The sequence below is a fragment of the Mustela lutreola genome, chromosome 1 (genome assembly GCF_030435805.1).
Source record: "Mustela lutreola isolate mMusLut2 chromosome 1, mMusLut2.pri, whole genome shotgun sequence".
NCBI lineage: Eukaryota > Metazoa > Chordata > Mammalia > Carnivora > Mustelidae > Mustela > Mustela lutreola.
Window position 1 is genome coordinate 289,379,495 of NC_081290.1, and position 20,460 is coordinate 289,399,954.

General features: G+C 58.2%; 1 protein-coding gene and 1 pseudogene across 9 annotated transcripts in view; both read right to left on the reverse strand.

The window, feature by feature from the left end:
- Positions 1–20,460, reverse strand: part of AP2A2 (adaptor related protein complex 2 subunit alpha 2) — a 78,931-nt gene that overhangs the window by 18,156 nt on the left and 40,315 nt on the right. For 7 of the 9 annotated variants that reach the window (XR_009348639.1, XM_059151865.1, XM_059151815.1 and 4 more), the window contains 6 exons: positions 15,230–15,372; positions 12,823–13,016; positions 9,919–10,048; positions 6,228–6,329; positions 1,747–1,855; positions 895–1,045 (listed from right to left, as the gene is read on the reverse strand). Coding sequence is in view for 8 of the 9 variants with exons in the window: in XM_059151815.1 (XP_059007798.1) it covers positions 895–1,045; positions 1,747–1,855; positions 6,228–6,329; positions 9,919–10,048; positions 12,823–13,016; positions 15,230–15,372 (829 nt within the window). In the remaining variant the exon portion in view is untranslated. The remainder of the gene's footprint in view (positions 1–894; positions 1,046–1,746; positions 1,856–6,227; positions 6,330–9,918; positions 10,049–12,822; positions 13,017–15,229; positions 15,373–20,460) is intronic. The other 2 variants (XM_059151843.1, XM_059151825.1) reach the window with 1 other exon arrangement.
- LOC131823048 (U6atac minor spliceosomal RNA) lies at positions 18,390–18,487 on the reverse strand (annotated as a pseudogene).

Consider the following 20,460-nt stretch of genomic DNA (forward strand, 5'->3'; position numbering starts at 1 on the left):
AGGAGTCTAGCTGCGCGGCTACTTAATCTCGACTTCGCCCTCATGATACTGTTGCTCGCTAAGTATCTTCAATAACAGACCAAAGGGCTTCCTCTAAAATCAAAGCCTCCATTTTCAACAGTTCAACAGTTCCCAACTCTGCTGATGTAGGGTTCTCAGTAGGGCTTTCTGTCCCTAGAAACACATCTGGCCAGAAATGCTGAGGCGGAAGATGGCTGGGAGAGGTTCCGCCACGCCTCCTGAGCCCCCACCTGGGGTGGGGTGCAGCCCTCTGTCGTTGTGGGGACCCAGGTGGCATCTCGCACAGCCCCCACCCAGCAGCCACACCAGCATGCTAACGCAAACTCTAAAACAAGACCCGTTCGCAAGGCCACAGTCAGACCACAGGACTCCGGGAGCTGAGGAGACAAGGCAGGAAGCAAACCGCTGTGCGGCCACCGTCTCCCTGTGCCGCACTGGCGCACACGGCTGCCCACCACCCCCCAGAAAGGCCTCAGACCAACACTGAGTGTGGCTTTGTGTCACAGGAAAGCTACCAGCCACCCACCCTCGCCTTTCCTGTGAGGTCATGGGAGAAGCCAGGCAGGACCAGAGCACCAGGAGGAACAGGAGAGGCCCTCAGGGACAGGCAGGGCCACGGCGAACAGGGCGCAAGCTTGGAGGCCAGAGAGAGCACGAGGTGCTGGAGGGGAGCAGAGAAAGGGCAACACAGGGAGCCCACACCCGTCTGCGGAGGGCAGAGGCGACGCGTCCGCATCGGGAGAGAGGGGAGCACTCAGTGACACCCCGCGGGCCTGGCATCAACGAGAACAGAACACCTCCACGTGCTCAAGAGGGGCGCGTCCTCCCACGGGGCGCGGCCAGCGGAAGGAGAGCACAGTGACCCTGACGCACCTGTCGTGGTGAATGATCAGGCTGATCGCCTCGAAGAGCACGGCGTTCTTGGCATTGGAATGCTGCACCTTTTTTGACTTTGGTGGTTCCTGAGCTTTGTTCAGAACCGTCTCTAGGCACTCGGTCAGGCGACCTCGCACTGCCGGGTCTTCTGGGTGAGACAGAGCACCGTCAGGCCAGGCCCCCACCCACCTTCCCTCCCAGCCATGGTGCCTCCCAACAAGGGGCAGACGGCCAGCAGGAGCTCCTGGTCCAACCGCGGAGCTACTTCAAATGAGAGGGTTCAGAAGCTAGGGTAACTCCCCATGAGTTTTTGTGGGGTTTTTTAAATGTTTTATTTATTTATTTATTTGACACAGAGAGAGAGATCACAAGTAGGCAGAGAGGCAGCAGAGAGAGAGGGGGAAGCAGGCTCCCCACCGAGCAGGGAGCCTGACGCGGGGCTCAATCCCAGGACCCTGAGATCATGACCCGAACCAAAGGTAGAGGCCCAACCCACTGAACTGCCCAGGCGCCCCTCCCCATGTGTTTTAAAGCAAATAAGGTGTCTGACATTTTCGCGGCATTACGGAGCACACAAATCGAGAGAAAATAAAATCTCAGAGACACAGACAAAACACATAATATAAAAGTTTGAAAGACGGACCAAAAGATTTTTTTCTCCACCTTCATTCCCAAAAGATACAGGGAGTTCTGTACCAGCTGCTCTGGGAAGGCCAAGACGTGTAGCAGCATCACAAAGGGGCCACAGAGGAAGGGCCAGCGCCAGGAAAGGACTCACAAAGGCAGCAGACAGAAGCCACGAAGCCCAGCCCCGAAGCAGCTCCCAGAGGCCGCGGCCGCGCCGGTTACCTGGGGGTGGGTAGCACTGCAGCAGCCGCAGGAGCTTCACAGATAGCCAGGGGGCCGGGACAAAGTAGTAGGTATAATCCTGCAGGTCTGTGGATGCAGACGTCACGATCTGTAAGACACGCCAGGGGCGGGCAGGTGTCACCAAGAGAAGCCCTCCGTGGGGTCCTCGGATCACACACTGCCTGAAAAATGGCTCTGCTTGATGAGTGGAGGGTATTTAACACACTGCTCTCTGTCCCCGAGGTCAGGGGGCACGGCGACACTGCACTCACAGGGCAAGCAGCTGGCCACCATCGTCATCGGGGGCGGCCCCACACACTCCTGCTCTGCGATGACCACCCTACCCCGCACGCACAAACCGGCCCGTGCCACTGACCTGGAACTGCTCCAGAACCCAACCGCACCTGCACTGGGAACCCAAACTCTCCTTCGTGGACCAGGAGGCAGATTAGACACAAGAGGGAGGACTCTGGTCCTCTCAGGACGCAGCTGGTGTTCTGAACCCAGCCCATGCCCTCCACCCCCAGTACAGCCCTCCAGCGCCAGCCCCGCCGAGAGCTCACCGAGGCCTGAGAGCAAGCTTCCTTCACTCCCGCTTCCATCTCCCTGGCCGTCAGAGTCCTGGGCAGGGCAGACCCGCCCTCCTCCTCCTGCACACCCGACTGCCCTGAGGACAGTTCGCTTCCATGGACACACCTTCCTCACTCCCCGAGTCAGGGAGGTCAGAGGAGCACCACCTGGCCAAGCTCCCAGCTGTGACACTTGAGGTCATATGTAATAAGCATGTTCGGGAAGGTCTCACCATGACCCCCGCCCTCAGCTGCAAGGCTGCAGCCCAGACCCAGGACGTGGCCTGGGAAGGAAGGTGAGCTCCGCGCTGGGGAAGGCACGGACAGGGCTAGGGTTAGGGTTAGGGTTTTAGAGCCTACGGGCACACAGAGCAGGAAGCCAGGGGACACGCAGCACCACAGGACGGAAGGAGCCAGAGCAGGCCGCCGCTGAAGCCACGCTCAGAAGCGTCCGACTTAGAAACGCACACATGTGAGCCAAATACAAAAATAAAAGCAATGAAGAATTCACCCCAAAAATGGACAAATGAACTAGCAAATTAACCTAAGAAAGTAAAGGAAGCAAAACAAGGATAGGAACAGAAAGCTGCCAGGGAGAAAAAACAGCAGAGAGAGCCACCAAGTCAGAAGGCGTCACGCATGACAGGCTCATCGGGGAAGTGAAAAAGCAAAAGCCCCAGAGCAGGGCCGAGCTGGGGTGGCTCCACGGCCCGCCGCCGCCGCGGCCGGCACGCACGGACACTGATGACCGCACGCTGACCATCCGGACAAACTGCAAACGTCAGAAAACCAACGCAGCCGAAACCAATGAAAGGACAGAAAACACAAGCGCCCACACCTTATCAACTAAGTCGGATCCAAAACAAGACACTGTTCCACAAAGAACCCTACCTTCAAATGGCTTCACCAGTTAACTCCAGATAAAAGTGTTAGCCAAGAAACAGAAAGAAATTTCCTTCCTGTGACAAAGCGAGCCAACGGCAACAAAATCAGCAAACACAACTCGTCACGGTGAGACACTGGAGACCCCCCTCTGAGATGACGAAGAAAATCCTCTCTCGTGGTCCACACTGCATGGAGGGCCCAGTGGTGCCAGAAAGCAGGAAACACAGATAAACACAGGCTGGGAAAGAAAACTCCTCGTCCACAGACCTGATGGGAGTACGAAGAAGACCTAACGCAATCTACAAAGAAATCACTAAGATCAGTTAAGTGAGGGGGCACCTGGGGGGCTCCGTCAGGGAAGCACCTGCCTTCAGATCAGGTCATGATCCCGGGGTCTGGGGATCGAGTCTCTCCTGGGGCTCCTTGCTCAGCAGGGACTTGCTTCTCCCGCTCCCTGCCGCTCCCCCTGCTTGTGTGTGCTCTCTCTGACAAATAAATAAAATCTTTAAAAAAAATAAGTTAGATCAGTGAGTTTGACAGAACTGCCAACTCCAAGATCGATGTACAAGAATCACTTGCACAAACCAACACACAGTGGTTACAGAACACATTTAAGACATCACTCAGGCGCTGGGCGGCTCAGCAGGTTAAGTATCTGACTTCAGTTCAGGTCCTGATCTCGGGGTCCTGGGATCGAGCCCCATGTCAGGCTCCTGCTCAGTGGGGAGCCTGCTTCCTCCATCTCTCTCTAACCCCTCCCCCAACTCATGCTTGCTTGCTCTCTCTCAAATAAATAAAATCTTTTTTTTAAAGATTTTATGTATTTATTTGACAGGGATCACAGGTAGGCAGAGAGGCAGGCAGAGAGGGGTAAGTAGACTCCCGCTGAGCAGGAGCCCGATGCGGGGGCTCGATCCCAGGACCTTGAGATCATGACCTGAGCCAAAGGCAGAGGCTTAACCCACTGAGCCACCCACGCGCCCCAAATAAATAAAATCTTTTTAAAAAAAAGATGTCATTAGGAATAGCATTTTTAAAATAAACTGTATAGGGGCGCCTGGGTGGCTCAGTCATTAAGCGTCTGCCTTCAGCTCACATCATAATCCCAGGGTCCTGGGATCGAGCCCCGCACTGGGCTCTCTGCTCGGCGGGAAGCCTGCTTCTCCCTCTCCCACTCCCCCTGCTTGTGTTCTCTCTCTCGCTGTCTCTGTCAAATAAATAAATAAAATATTTTTTAAAAATAAAAAATAAAATAAATCAAATAAACTGTATGGAGATAACCCTAACAACACATAAAGGAACTGCTACTCAAAAAGTTACAAAACACAAATGAGAAAAATTAAACTGACTCTCCAGATGGGCGGAGAGGGATACCATGGTCATGGATTCAAAGACTCAATACTGTAAAGATTTTACTTCTCTCAAAACTGGCCCCTCCAGTCCCAACAGGATTTGGGGAGTGGGGGAGCAAGACAGGAGGGCGTGTTCCACAGGACGTCAAGTTCCAGTAACTAGGACAGCATGTCGCTGTGCAAGATGAACAGAGACAGCGGAGGAGGGGCAGAGACACAGCCCAAGGCCGAGGGGTCCCTGCTGCAGAGGCGGGGCCGGGGTGAGGGTGCAGAGGCTTTAGCAGGAGCACTGGGACAGCTGGTATACACAGAAACCCGTCCCAAGGCAGCTTGTCAACCTAAACGTGAAGCCACAGGATAGGGAAAGACGCCACAGATGGGGCAGCAGAAGCACCAGCCGCAGAAGAAGGGCTAGCACAGTGAGCTGCGGGTCCGTGATCACAGAAGACCTCACCCAGGCAGTGAGAGGGCCAGCTAGAGAGGAGCACAAGGCTCTTCTAAACACAGAGCAGACTGAAGCACACGCACACGGCATTTCTGGAGACATGTGGCCGGCTTGGTTCAACCTCACGCAACCAACAAAACGCTCGTACCTAAAACAGATAAGGAATTTCTTCTACAGAACAACAAAAAGGTGACGGCAGAAAAATGAGCGAAACACTGAAAAGGCACTTCACAAAAGACATTCAAAAAGGCAAGAAGGGGCGCCTGGTGGCTCAGTGGGTTAAGCGTCTGCCTTCGGCTCAGGTCACGATCCCAGGATCCTGGGACCGAGCCCTGCATCGGGCTCCCTGCTCAGCGGGACGCCTGCTTCTGCCTCTCCCTCTGCCACTGCCTGTGCCCTCTCCCTGTGTCTCTGTCAATAAATAAAATCCTTTAAAAAAAAAAAAAAAAAGAGCAGCCAGGCTGCTCCACCTGGAAGGTGACAACAGAAACGCAGACTCACATGACAAGGAGACGCCGTCTCACCCACGGACGGCCGACGCGCCCAAGGCACACAGCCGCCCCATGACCCAGCGACGCCACCTCCAGGGACCTGTCTCGCAGCCATCTGCATACAAGAGCCAAGACCCAGCCAAGCGGATCGCAGCAGGCCGCTCCCCATCGCCTCAGGGTCAGACGAGGGGACGGGTCCGTCGGCTGTGCGGCACTGGTGAAACGCTCCATGGCATCGCCACGAAGGGACGGCACGCGCACAAGCCCACCGACCCCGCGGTGCTGCGCTCTACGGGTCACACACAAAGAACACGGGCTGCTGCGGAGTCCCTGTGCACGACTCGGGACAGCGTCCGAGCCGGGTGTCCGAGTGCGGGACACGTGCTCAGGCGGCAAAGGAAAGTGAGAGGGAGGCAGCGCGGGTGAGGACGGGGCTCCCCGCGTTGGGGGGCGCCACCGCACCCCCACGCCCCACCCGGCACAGGGGCTGAGCGGCGCTCGGGCAACATGACTGTGGGCTCTGCCGCTTCACTGCGGGCACTTTCCCGTAGGGACAGAACATTTCTCAAGTGGCAAAAAGGTGGAAAGAAAACCCAACAAATTCTGAACCAAGACAAGTTCTCACCCTGGATTCACAAACTGAGTTCAGTATCTTGCGTTCTAAACAGTAAGCTAACAGTTCAATAAAAAACTCAGACGAACACGTATCCTGAGACCCGCTCCCCATCGACAGACTTACCCTGCTTAATCTGGAGACAGCCAGAGAGACAGACGTCTTGAACTCCTCGGGGTTCTTCTGCGCCAAGGTGGTGATGAGGCTGGTGGCGGCGGTCACCACACCCTGGAGCAAACACACGACAAGTACGCACTGTGACCACAGCCAACATGCCTGCGGCTGGCTTCCAACAGTAAACTCATTTTCCAGGTAAAACTTTAAACCGAAGGGCGCCTGGGTGGCTCAGTGGGTTAAGCCTCTGCCTTCGGCTCAGGTCATGATCCCAGGGTCCTGGGATCGAGCCCCGCATCGGGCTCTCTGCTCAGCGGGGAGCCTGCTTCCTCCTCTCTCTCTGCCTGCCTCTCTGCCTACTTGTGATCTCTGTCTGTCAAATAAATAAATAACATCTTTTAAAAAAATTTAAATTTAAAAAAAAAAAAACTTTAAACCGAGAGCAACGACCCAGAGACCCTGGGCCAGATTCAAAACTGCTCTGACTGGCCCATCGTGTCTGAGACAGCACACGTCTGTCATTTTCCTTCTGGAGCTTCTCTCCGAGAACCTGGGCGTCCAGCAAGGCCGACCCAGCCCCTGCCTCAGTGGAGGCCTGCGGAGCGCCGCAGCAGCCGGCTGGGTCTCTACCTGCCCTGCCGCCCTCTCGGGGTCTGGGCTCAGCAGCACTCACTGCTGCCCCTCGCTTACAACACTCCTCATAGGGGCACCTGGCTGGCTCCGCCAGGAGAACACACAACTCTTGATCTCAGAGTGTGAGTTTGCGCTCCATGTGGGTACAGACGCTACTTAAAAATAAAATCTTTAAAAGAAAAAAAGAAATCAACTCTGTATGGACCAGGAAGGGAAACATTACCCTTGGACTCACTTGAATCTCTCCAACCCAGAAGTGTGACCATGGAGAAGAGCAGCTGGGGGGCCTATCCCTGCCTTTCTTGAACAGATCCACCCCACTGCTCCCTGCGGCAGCCCAGGCCCAGTGAGGCCCCTTCCCTGTAGAGTGCCCATGCGGCACCTGGCCTCAGGCAGCACGGGGACACCTGCTCTTGTCCCAGGACAAGAAGTCACTCCCACCAATCCCTGTGTCTTGAAGGAAAACACTGCTTAAGTAAAGAAGTTCTCTCATAAATACGAAATAGATAAAAACAAGGAATGCAGGGGCACCTGGGTGGCTCAGTGGGTTAAAGCCTCTGCCTTCGGCTTGGGTCATGATCCCGGGGTCCGGGATGGAGCCCCGCATCGGGCTCTCTGCTCAGCGGGGAGCCTGCTTCCCCCTCTCTCTCTGCTTGCCTCCCTGCCTGCTTGTGATCTCTGTCAAATAAATAGTCTCTAAAAAAAAGGAATGCAATGAAAATGCAAATAAAGCTCAAGCAAGCACTGGGCCACTGCTGGTGCCCCTGGCCCTCCTCCACCAGGCTCCTGAGCGGGCGGGAGAAGGCCGGCCGCTTCCGCAGCTGCAAAGGTGCAGGGAGGGAGCCCCGGCCACGACGGAGCGCTCCTTCGGCTTTCTAAGGACAACGTGAAAGCAGCATTAAAGGCACAGATAGAACGGGCCTCCATGTCCATGTCCTGGCAAGCAACAGCGAACGGGTTTCCCTCGCAGGACAGCTCTAACAAACTCAGGATCTGCAAACACCCGTCCCACCCGGGCAGAGACATGCAGCAGAGCTCCTGAGCGTCTGCGGCTCCACCTGGCCCCCCAGGAGGACAGAACAAGCCTCCGTATTCTGACAAGAGTCAGCTGGGACTCGCTGGCTCGAGCTGGGCTTCTCCCATCCTCTGCTGTCCCCGGAGTCTTCGTGGGAAGGGCAGCGTGACAAGACCAGGGGGAGCCCAGATGGCCCCCAGTGCCGTCCCTCTGGCCACAGCTCCCTGCCTGCCCCACGCAGACCCCCCGGGCTCCTGCTCTGCTCTCAGAACAAGGGCACACAGGGGCCTACTGGCCTCTGGCGGCACAGCCAGCCAACACTCCTGAGCCGGAGACAAAGCCAGCCAAATCTCGGGCCATCTTTAGCGACAAAGCCAAGAGGCACAGGACAGAGAAGCCACAACCACATAAAGGACAGCCACCGAGAGACCAGAGAACATGGGACGAGAAGAGAGATAGAAAAAGACAGGGTGATGGGCTGGGCCTTCCTGTGGGCCAGCGGGCCAGCGCCTCTTCCCTCTCCTCTCCGAGCTGGGCCCTGGCGGCCCACAGCAAGCATGTGCCAGGCAGCGCGGCCGGTGAGACCCGGTCGTGCACGTCCAACTGTGCAAGCGAACCACACAGCTGGGGCGACCGAATCGTGCCGTGTCAGAGGAGAGGCCCTTCTCGGCCACTGCTCTGAGCAGCGCTCAACACCTGTCGGCCACGAGGCGCAGGCCCCCTACGCTGCCCCAGCTCTGAGCCTTCAGCACCTCCTGGCCCAAGTCCAGATGTGCAGAAGCCACTGCAGCCCTCTGAGCCCGCGTTCCCACAGGCACGGGACTGGAGAGCGCCCCCGCCTCCCAGGGCTGCCGGGTGGGCAACTTGCGGCCTCGAGCCTCACAGCCTCCTGCGCGGCTTCAAGATTCCACTGGTGGACTCGGAACCTGGACGGACTGAGAGGGACCCACGCAACCTGGCGTGCACTCCCAACACCGCCTCCCAGGTGCGTCCCCCTCGCCCTACAACATGGCTGCGCTGACCGGCCTCCGTGCTGAGGAAAGGCTGCCCCGCTTGGATACAAACATCCCAGGATGCGTGGGCCATGACAACGTGGGAACAGCCCATGGGGCTGCCACCCCACAGCAAGTGTCCCGACACAGCCACGAGCTCTCTCCTCTGAGTCTGCATGCCAGGACTGTTTACTTTTAGTCAATCGTCTTTTTGGAGAGGAGAAGGAATGAGGGGAGAGAGGAGAGAGAATCTCCAGCAGGCCCCACTGAGCACGGAGCCCGCTGCAAGGCCTGACTCCCTAACTCTGGGATCACGACCTGAGCCAATGCTCAACTGGCTGAAAGCGCCCTATTTTTAATTTAATTTTTAAGGTAGATTCCTCCTGAGCAATAATACAGAAACCAGCTAACATACTCACACTGATCGACTCAAGAAAAATCTGTGTTGAATTTCAATTCTCATTTATACAACAGAATTCATGCAACACAAAGCCGCCGCGCCCAATGTCTGCTCCAACTTGACTCCATGTGGGGAGGTCACGTCCCTGTGTGCCCCGTCGGGTGTGGACAGCACCCATGACCCATGTCTAACCACTATCACCAAGTCGCCCTGCACCTCCCTGTCGTTTCCGACGACACAGGGAGGACACACGGGCCTGGCCTGTGCAGTGGCCATGCCAGAGCATAGGTCAGGTCACAGGACACCCCCTCAAAACCCCAGGGAGAGAAGCACACGCTTGCAGTGCCCTCGCCAGACAGGGCATTTCCAGAAGACACTGGTCTCTGTCTTGTTCAGCTGCCCAGCCGCAGCATGCAGGAGGCCCTTCCAATAACGAGCTCTGCAGTGAGCCAGAGGCCGCATCTGCGTTATCCCGTCCCCGGGGAGCGGGGAGCCCCTCCCCCAGCCACAGAGGCCCCCAAGTGCTCACACACTCAGTGGGCTGAGCTGTGATGTACCCCCCCCCAGCATTATGAGAAGCCACACAGAGCTGCTTTCACAATGGCGATTCCAGAAACGGTTCCTCGGTGGGGCGCGGGGGGACACGAGTCCAAAGACATTTACCAAATGCTGGTCGTTGAGAAGGTGCACCACTCGGGACGTCCAGTCTCCCATGGGGACGAGATCAGGAGACGTTCGGTACAAACGCAGCAAGCACAGGGCGGCGCTCTGCTTCACACTGTCCATGGTATCTCTGAAAGACAGACACCAGCGTCACTCAAGAAGGCAGCCGGCTCCCCACGCGGCCCCGGCTAGCCGAGCATAGCCCCGAGCCTCACAGAGAAGAGCCCAGAGGAACCGGGGGACCAGGAGGCTCCACCCTCTCCATGTGCTCAAGTCCACACCCCCTCCTGCGAGAGGTCTTGGTGTGGACCGGGCCCGGAAGGCGAGACGGCTGTCTGCTCCGAAGACTTGCCTCAGACCCCACCACGACCCTCAGCAGAGCCCTGCCAGGAAGCTCTCTTCTCCAGAAATGTCCGTTCTGGTATTTTTCCCAACTGCCGCCCAGGACCTTGGCTGTGCAAGACAGAGCAGACTCAGCTACTGTTCCTCTCTGTCTGGGTTCCAGAGAACTTCTGCGTACAATGCACTTAATAACACACAGTCGAAACAGACAGCGTCGGAGCAGCGACCACCACAGAGCCCCGGGCGGTTAAGCACAGCGGACCAGAGGGAGGGCTCCTGCGCCGCGGCAGCCAGCGTCCCGGGCACGCCGATAACCCCGAGAAGCCAGGTCAGAAGGGCGCACACCCCAGGAAAGGGGCGTTTGGAGGGTTTCCTGTTCAGGCGTCCATGTTCGCGGAGGGCACACAATGTTCCTGATGCCCGTTTACCCCCTGCCCACCACGCCCAGCCGAACTCCGCGAGCCGCCAGGAAGCCACAGGCCCGCCTAGGAGAATCCGCGCAGGCGGCGGGAGAGAGAACAAGTCGGCGTTCTCAGAGTCCCGGGCGAAGCCGCGGAGGCGCTCCCACGCACAGGGAAGAGAAGGGTCTGGGGGTCAGCCTTACCATCCGCCTCCATGGTTGCTTTCTCGTTCCTAAATGAGTCCAAGCCAAGGTGAGAATCCCCAAGCCGCTCCCCACTCTACTCCAAAGAGAAATCGCCCCAGTCAAATGCTCCGTCAGATACTAAAAGCCCCGGGAGCAACAGGTCCGTGCCCCTCTCAGGCCACACACCGTCCTCGTAAGCAGTCGCAGGGCAGCACGCCCCGCAGGCCTCGAGGCCCAACTGTGCCGGCTTCTAGCCAGCGTGCTTCTGCGCTCGGGATCGCCTCCCCACCGCGCCGCTCCCGCACCGCTCCATGGCCAGCAGGGGAAGAACCTTCACGGAGAGGGAAGTCCAACATCCAGTGACCCTGGGGAGCCCAGGCAGAGCGCTGCCTGCTTTGTCTCAGACCCAGGGCCCAGGAGCCGAGTGCCAGCTGAGCCCTACACCACCCCATCCCCAACATGCCAATTCTGACACAGTGACTTGACTCTGTGACCTGGACTCTGACAGACACTTCAGCAGGGCAAGGCCCCACCTGGGGCCCCAGGCCTCACAACTTGTAGACACAACTGTCCCCTGGCAGCGGCCTCTCTCTCCTCTCGCCCATCCGCTTTGGCTTGTCGAGGCCGGGCCGCGCTGCACACCCTCTGCGTCCTTTCAATCTGCAAATGTGTCCATCCTTTATTTCAGGAGAAGGTTCTTGAATTACCACCTGAATACTTACCAGAGATGACCTGTTCTACACCTCATTCATCCAAGAGGTATTTATCAAGCCTGTACCATATACCAGATATGGTTCAAAATGCTGGAAATAAATCAGCAGCCGTAGTGGACAAAACCCTCGGGCCCCAGTGAGCTTTCCCTCTGAGGGCGGAGGCGGACAGTACACAGACGCGTTCGCTGGCGTGCGCCAGGCACAAGGAAGGGCTTAGGCAGCATCCGGAGGGAGCAAGACGGTGAGGGAAGGCCTTGCCAGACCCGGACCAGCCCTAACGAGGAGGAAGAGAAGCCTCAGGCCCTGAGCCCACACCGACCCCGGCCATCTTCCGGACGGACCCGAAGCCTCTTCCGTCCCGGTGACTTTGCTCTCGGGGTGCCCGCCGTGCCCTGAAGCCCCCATCAGCAGGCGTGGAATGGCATCACCTCGGCCCCCCAGCAGGTTCCTCAGCTCTGCAGCCCCTTCCAGTGCACGACCTGACACTGGCGCACCGTCTGGGAGCCGCCCCACTCCCAGTCTTCCAGGGCCTCGCGTCCAGCCTGGCCTGTCTGCCTCTGGCACACGCCTCACACACCCCTCCATGGCCTGTAAGGCCACAGCCCTTCTGTTGCTCATCTAGGCCAGGGCTCACCCCCGAGGCACCGCGGACCCTTGGGGCGGGGCATCCCCAGCACCACCAGATGCGCACCAGCACCCCCAGAACCCACGCCCACAGCACGCTGGCCGTAGTCTGCTCACTGCCGGTCGCCCCAGAGAAGCTGTTCCCCCAAGTCCTGATGAACTGCCCGGGACTGGGGCTCTTGTGGAGCCACACGCGTCACCAGGGTGTGGCCCAACTCAGCTGAGTCCTGGGACACCAAGCAGGACCCCACCTCCGCCGCGCCCCACGGCCCCGGACAGCCCAGCCCAGTGTCAAAGTCCTCCCAAACTGCCTGCTCAGCCCCGCACGGCCTCTCCCCAGACTCAAGGGGGCAGAGGACTCTCAGGATTTGAGTAACGCTCCTGAGAGAGCAAGGGGCCCTGGGCCCCACCACGGGGCGACTGCGGCCCTCCTTCCGCGGCCCTTCCCGGTCAGCTGTGGTCGGCAGGCTCTTCTTCCACGTACTTTACAACTGCCATGTACCGGGGGGCAAGGGTATGAGTGGACGTCCCCAAGCACCTAGACGCACAGGCCTCCCACACCTGAAACAGGCAGATCAACTCCTCCGATAAATTCTTCATGTAATTACAGACCCGACTGACTTCACACAGGAGACCTACCCAGCTACGAGGATTTTCGGAATCTCCCCAGCGAAGGCCTCGGCCATCTCGCGGCTGCCCACGTTGGCGATGCAGTGCAGGGCCAGACCCATGAAGGTGGGGTTCCGGCTGGCCAGGTCGTTCTTGATGGCGTTGTTGATGAGCCGGATGAGCTCACTGTTGGAGTTCACCAGCACAGAGATGAAGAGGTAGCCCTGGGTTCCAGAGAGACAGGACAGACGCTCGTGACCACTGGAGCCCGCACGGGACAGCAACGCACACATGTGCAGCCCTCGGGAAGCCTCCCGAAGCCTCCAGTCTGCCTGTGTCCCGCACAAGGAGTCAGGCCGCTCTGAGGAAAACAGCCATTCCGTGAAGAAGCAGGGTCTGCTTCCAGCTTTGCCGTCAGGACAACCCTGCAGGACACATCTAAGAGGCATGTAGCCAGATGACCCCCGGTCCCCACCCCCGCCACCCGTCCCACTCACCTAGCCGTGGTGCCATGTGAGCAAACTGGACTCACTGCCACCCTGAACAGGGGAAGCCTGACCAGAAGGCCCTACGAAAGGTCGGCGAGCTCCAGAAACCCTGCTGATTGCAGCTTTAGCCTCTTGCCCTCAGCTTCCACTCAGTACTGACCAGACTCCAGTCCCGTGTCATCCCTCATCCACACCCTTCCCAGGCAGGGGGACACAGTGGCCTTCCTGAGACTCATCTGATCCCTGACCACGCCGGTGAACTCCTGAGCAGCTTCCTGCTGGTCTTGGGGGAAAGCCCCCCCCCCCACACCCACCCACGTCCGCTCTTCCACTCTAGCCACTGCTGCCCCACATTCGCTGCCCGTGCCCCTGGCCAGGTGCTACCTGCTCTGGCTGCCCCCATCCCCCAGTTAATTCCTCCTCCGCCCGGGCCCACGCCCAACGCCCTGCCCAGGGGACCTCCGTACTCGCCCACCCCCTTTGCCGGCTCCCGGAGGGCCTGTTCCCTGCGCACCGGCCATAGCTGTTAGTTCTCTATCTGTGGGCTGGATGACACCATCTCCTCACTAGGACGGAGAAGGGCCCACATCTGCTTCTGGCTCCTATGTCCCCAGAGGCCTCCCAGCGAACTGCGTGGTCCATAGAAGACACCCAAATTCTTACTGGGTAAATACCAGTATTTTACAAAATTCCTGGGGGACCTAGCTTTTTGTTTGTTTTTTGGGTTCTTTTTTACTTGCTGTAAGTTAAATTTTTAGACAGAAAAAACTGTTATTTTGCAACATGACAGAAAACATAAAAGTATCATCATCCCAAGAGGCGATAGACCTTAAGCTACGAAGTCTGAGACCGCTTCAGGCACCCAGGTACTGGCACCATCTAGGAAGCCTCCAGAAGCCGGGAGCAAGGCAAAGGCGCACCCATTTACAGCTCCAGCTCTTAACCCGTGTAGCTGTCGTGTCCTTGTCAGAAACAGAAAGTTGTGCAAGAGGCCACCAGGAGAAGGGGTCTGTGCCAGCGCGTCAGCCCGGCACTGCGGGGAAACAGGCACGCCCACAACACCCATCACGTCCAACCCAGGCCTCGTGCGGCACCGGCAGACCCGCAGCGAATTCCCAGACTGCAGGGGGGTTGTAAAGAAAGATCAAGAAAAGGGGCGCCTGGGGGGCTCAGTCAGTTAAGGGTCTGCCATTGGCTCGGGTCATGATCCCAGGGTCCTGGGACTGAGCCCTGCGGTCAGGCTCCCTGCTCCGCGGGGAGCCTGCTCTCCCTCTGCCACTCGCCCTGCTGGTGTTCCATCTCTGTCTCTCTCTCTGTCAAAGAAACAAATAAAATCTCAAAAAAAAAAAAAAAAAAAAAGAAGAAGAAGAAGAGGGAGGGGCGCCTGGGTGGCTCAGTGGGTTGAGCCTCTGCCTTCGGCTCAGGTCGTGATCCCAGGGTCTTGGAATTAAGCCCCGCATCGGGCTCTCTGCTCAGTGGGGAGCAGCAGGGAGCCTGCCTCTCCACCTGATTGTGATCTCTGTCTGTCAAATGAGTAAGTAAAATCTTTAAAAAGAAAGAAAAAAAGAAGGAAAGAACTAGAAAACAAATGGCCACCTTGGGGCGCCTGGGTGGCTCAGCTGGTTAACCTCTGCCTTCGGCTCAGGTCAGGATCCCAGGGTCCTGGGATCGAGCCCCGCATCGGGCTCTCTGCTCGGCAGGGAGCCTGCTTCCCCCTCCGCCCCCTGCTCCCCAGCTCGTGCTCTCCCTCTCTCTGGCAAGTAAGTAAATAAAATATTTCAAATTAAAAAAAGAAAGAAGAAATGGCCACCTCACCAGAAGAGTGTCCCACGGGGAAAGAGCCCCTTCCATCGGCAGGACGGCTTCCTGGAGAGGGAGGCCCTGGAGCCACCTCACCAGTCTTCTCTGCCGGCCCCACCCCAGCCCTGCACCCCTTCAGCAACACTCACGATCTGCTTCTCCGTGTATCTGTTGGAGCTCAGCAGGTTCACGGCCTCCATGTGCCCAAAGTCAATGTCATGGCCCAGCAGAAAGATGAAGAGCAACTTGCAGACGTATTTTTTTTTACTATAGCCATCGAGAGCCTTGTCGCCTACGGAACAGGTGGGGAGGGTGGGGAGAGCGGGGAAGTCCTCAGCCAGAGCCAGACAGCAGAGGGCGCGGGGGCTGCCCCAGAGAGGCAGGCGCCTGCCACACGCACGGCACAGTGCTGAGTGCCAGTGATGTTTCTAGACCGGACGGTGCGCATCAGAACCCAAAACAGAAGCCGGAATCTCTGGCAGCAAGAGCTCCCTCCCAAGACAGCCCGGGGCGGGGCAGGCCAGGCCCCGGGGGGCCTCCCTCCGGCCTAACAGAGCCCCAACTTATACGTAAAAGTCAGTCTTTCAAATAAGTTTATTAACATAGGCAGGTAAGCAGTGCTCTAGGTGACCCCCGTTTCACTTCAGTTTTAGGACAAATCACCCACCCACGGAAATCACACAAGAGCAGCGGGGCGGGGAGGGGCGCCTGCATGGCTCGGTCCCTCGAGCGTCTGACTATTGGTTTGGCTCAGATCGTGATCTCAAGGGACGTGATCTCAGGGCCAGGGGACTGAGCCCCATGCCAGGCTCTGCACTCAGCCTGTCCCTGTCCGTCTGCCCTCTGCTCCACCCCCCAATGCCCAAGCTTGTTCTTTCTCTCTAAAATAAATAAAATCTTAAAAAAAAAAAAAAAAAGAGCTCTGCAGACCTCTCCATCATGGCTGTCTCGGCAGAAAGCCTCCGAGGGACACGGCTGCCCGATGGGCCTCCCACAGTTTGCAGTGAGGAGAGGAGGAGCTCCGAGGCCCCTCCGAGGCCCCACCCTGCCCGTAACGTGCACCCAGCCCCTCGGTGCGACCCCGGTGCCCACGCCGGCATCCGGATTCCCTGTGCAGGCCCAGGACACTCGGCTGCCTGAGGACAGTGTCCCCCTCTGCGCTCCTGACAGCCTGGCCCCGGCCAGGCCAAACCAGCGACCTTCTCTGCTCTCCAGGGAGGGACCCCCTTGCTCCAAGGAGGGGCCTCCAACTCTGTCCTCTGGGGGACTCTCCTCCAGCCCAAGGGGCCACACTCCCTCCTGCGTCACCCTGAGGAGAGCTCAGGACTTCCCCCCAGTGACCGTCCCTCTAACCCACTGTGGTTCCACTCTCCTCACCAGACCAGACTAGGGGTCCTCCAAATGTTGGTTTTAGCACGGGCGAGAACCGCCTCTAGGCCAGGACTTTCTCACCCCGAAATCACACTCTCCTGCCCGGACCAGAGGACAGAGGCGGCGGGAAGGCCGGCCACGCACCGCACCGCGTCTGACTGAGGCTCAGGGTCCAGTCTGCGCCCCTGGGGCCCCCCAGCTTCTCTACAGCCCCCTCCCCAGGGGCCAACACGGAGCTGAAGCAGGACCGCGGAGCCGGCGGCAACCCGGGCGCCGGGCCAAGGGCAGGCGAGTCCAGGGGCGGTGGGGAGCGGCCGGCGCGCGCGCGCGCGCACACACACACACACACACACACACACACACACACACACGCAGCGAGAGCGCCCCCTGGTGGCACCGTGGCCCTCAGAGACCCCCTTCAGGGCTCTTTCAGCAGGACCTTTCCAGAAACAGCGACGCTCCCGTGGCCTGTGGCGGCCTGTGGCTGCGGGGGCTGAGGAAGGCGGCTGAGAGCCACAGGACACAGGCAAACCCTCGCCGTGCTGGAAACGATCTGCCCGCGCGTGCCGGCGGCGGCAGGAATACACGTAGCTTCCAGAATCCGAAGTGCACATTGAGGACAATGTATTGTGCGTGAAGGTCTCGTGAAGCCGACGGTCGAGCGCACCGGGGAGATGAGCACAGGCGATGCCAAACCCGCGCCGAGCCCCCGGCGCGCTGCAGCCTCACCGTGAGCATCACGCTCCCCACGGAAAGCCGTGGTTAGTTCAGTCCCGCCACACCCACAGTAACCTGAGGTCTTCGTGGGCACTTCTTTATTCACACGTGCACCCCTAGAACTTAGGGGCCACCCAGTGGCCACTCCGGTAGCGTCTACCATTTGGTAGACTGCAGCCGAGCAGAGACGCGCCATCATCGTGTCCTTGTCAACACTAAGTCAGCAGCCGTTTTCCAGTGGGTTCAAGACAGCACGCCGGCTCCCAGCACAGAACTACCCCATTCCACCCCAAAACTCAGGGGCTTAGGTGACAAGCGCCAACTTCTTGCTAATGAGCATCAGCAGGGGCGGCCTCCAGTCAGGGCAGATCTAGGCCCGTGCAGATGCCTCCCTTCTCTTCGCACAGCAGCCCCAAAGCACGTTCTTCTCATGGAGGCGACGGGAAGACCCCCAAGGGGCGAGTGGCCACGAGCTTAGGTTTGGAAGTGGCGCACAGACACTGTCTACAGCCCGTGGGCCATGTCACATGCCCAAGCCCCACACCTTTCCCCTGCGGCAGAGCTCCCCGGTGAAGCCATCAGCCTCCAGCTCTCTTGAAGACAAGGTTTGGGATCAGAGATGCAACTTCCTGGTGTTCCTGGGACAGTCACATTTCATCACCTTTTGTTTGCTGGCAAGTGCTTCATTGCACACGTATTTGTAACTCCCCAAGGAGGTCTCCTGCACAAAGATCGCCTCCGTTTCCATGCGCATCTGCCACTCCTTCCCTCTCTTCCGCCCCTCCGGCTTCTCCTCCGGGACTATTTGCTTCCGGCCCGAAACACATCCTCCAGAATTTCGTGGGCTCCATTTTTGTCTGAAAAAGGTCCGTTTCAGCTTCATTCTTAGAAGACACGCTGGCAGGGCACAGCCTCCAGCTGGTTGGTGAGCACGCGGCCGTCGGGCAGTCCGCCATGCGCACCACCGCCTGGCAGCACAGGGCACCCCCCGCCTGGCTACTCCCCGGACCACCCGACGCAGCGCGCCTGCAATCCCACAGTAACGTGTCTACGCACACGTTTCACTGCAGTACGGTAAGTTTTATGCATTTTTTAAAAGATACACAAATTTATTAAAATATTGAAAATATCTAACAATCTTTTGAACTCAGAAAAATAAATTGTCAATGCATAAAATCTAGAAAGGCAGAATTAGGAATTGGATTTCAAAGGATTCAGGAGAAACAAATGACGGCGGCAAAGCCTCACCGGTGCTGGCCTGAGGGCTTCCTCCATCCTCGTCAAGGGGACCGCAGACCCTCGCTCCTCACACACACGACTTCCCACGATCTTAAAGCTGTACACCCCCCTTTCCTCCTGGTTTACCAATGACGCCTCCCAGACCCTCTCAGCGGTCCCCTCTCTGCGGCCTCCGTCTGCCCCGTCTGCGCCGCATCCGGGCTCCCGTACCTGGGACGGGTTTGGTTCTCGCCTGTCACTCAGAGCACGAATCCCGCCGCAAGCACGGGTGCTGTTTGAGACCCTGAGTCCTTCTTTCTGGTTACTGCAGGCCTCGGTTCTGGAAGGTCCGTCTGGTCCTACCACGATTCGCCACGTCCCCTTTCCCACCAGAAGTCTCCTGCTCAAAAGTTCAAGCACGCCTTTTCTTGAAAAATGGTAGATGGACTTTGGTACTGTGATCTGAAATCCGGTCTCAGACTCCCGGTAATTCCGCCTCTGCTTCTTGCTCGTGCTGTCGTGACGCGCCGGTCACGGCGACGACATACCGGACATGCTGCGTGAGAAGTCGGGTCTAGGATTCACGTGTGCCCTCCTGCAGGGGTCGTCTCCTCACCCGAAGCCGGTGTGAAGTCTGAGGTTCTGTGGGGCACTCGGGGGCCCGAAGGCCCGCTGCACGTCCACGACAGTCTGCTCCTGCCCTGAGGACCTTGCCTCTGAGAGTCTCAGTGTAACGTGGCAGACCCTCCCCTTCTGGGGGGGTTCCAGGCTTTGATCCTCTCCTGGAGCAGGACTGCCCACGGCCGCACGCTGCATCTGTCCTGGGCGTGGTAGGACAGCGAGGAGCCTCCCTGACCTCTGCCGGCCAGACGGCAGCAACGCACCGGCTCCCGGTGGTCACGGCAGCCTCCCAGTGTGGCCGTGTCCCCGGGGAGGCAACAGCACGCTGAGAGGTAGCGCGCCTCAACCCTCACGGAGACCAAAATGTCTCGCGGCTCGCTCTTCGGGGTCAGCAGCCGCTCTCAAGGCACAAACAGCTCAGGGCTGTCCTCGCTTTTGTGGACACGACGTCTTCCTAGAGCAGCCTAGGGAAGCCCCCTTTCTTCTTGTCACTCTGTTAGACTTTCAAAGTTCTGTGTACGATTGTGTCTTTCTGTTTTCCGCAGAAGACATGGCTGACGTCTGCACCGTCTGGCAAGGTGGCTTCCGGCCACACACGGCTGCTGAGCCCCCGAAGCGTGGCCGGTCTGAACCGAGTGTGCTCTGAGCATAACCAGAGTCCAAAGACTCGCATGGAAAACATGTAGGATACCTCTTTATAGGAAGAGAGACCTTTTTCTGTTGACCACACACTGCAACAACATTTTAGGCATACTAGACTGAGTAAATTAAAAGTAGGTTTCTTTAAGTTTTGGTTTTTTGTTTTTTAGTAACGTCTGCACCCAGCGTGGGGCACAAACACACAGCCCCACGTCAAGAGTCACGTGCTCTTCTTACCGAACCAGCGAGGCGCCCCCAGAATTAGTTCCATCTGCTTCTCTTTTAAATGTGGCTACTAGAAAACTGAGACGCACGCGTATGTCTCCGTTAGTGACGTGCACTCCGTTTCTCCCGGATGGCGCAGACCTGACTTTGCTCATCGGCCCTAACTGCAGCACACGCCCCGGGGTGCGCGCTCCTGAAGACCAAGGTCGGTCTTCTCGTCTCTGTCACCGGTCAGGGCACACACATGCAGCAATGCCAACTGCTCCACAGAGAAGAGGGAAGCTCTTTCCCATCTAGGACAGCTTGGCTCAGGCAGGCACCAAGACAGAAGAAACAACAGATGCCTTGTTCGCCCCCAAAACATTTACACCAAGAATCTGAAGGCTGACCATCCGAAGGGCCGTGAACTCTTTCTCAATGACAACACGATTAACGCCTATTAGGCATTCACTTTCTATGCAGCGATTTTTACGGATCTCCAAACGTAGATGTAGCCTGTGCAGCGGACGCGGACCCTCCTTCAGTTAAGGACCGGAGCTGCGGAGTGTGGTTAGCGGCAGGGTCGGTCCTGTCCGGGGCTGCCTTCCTC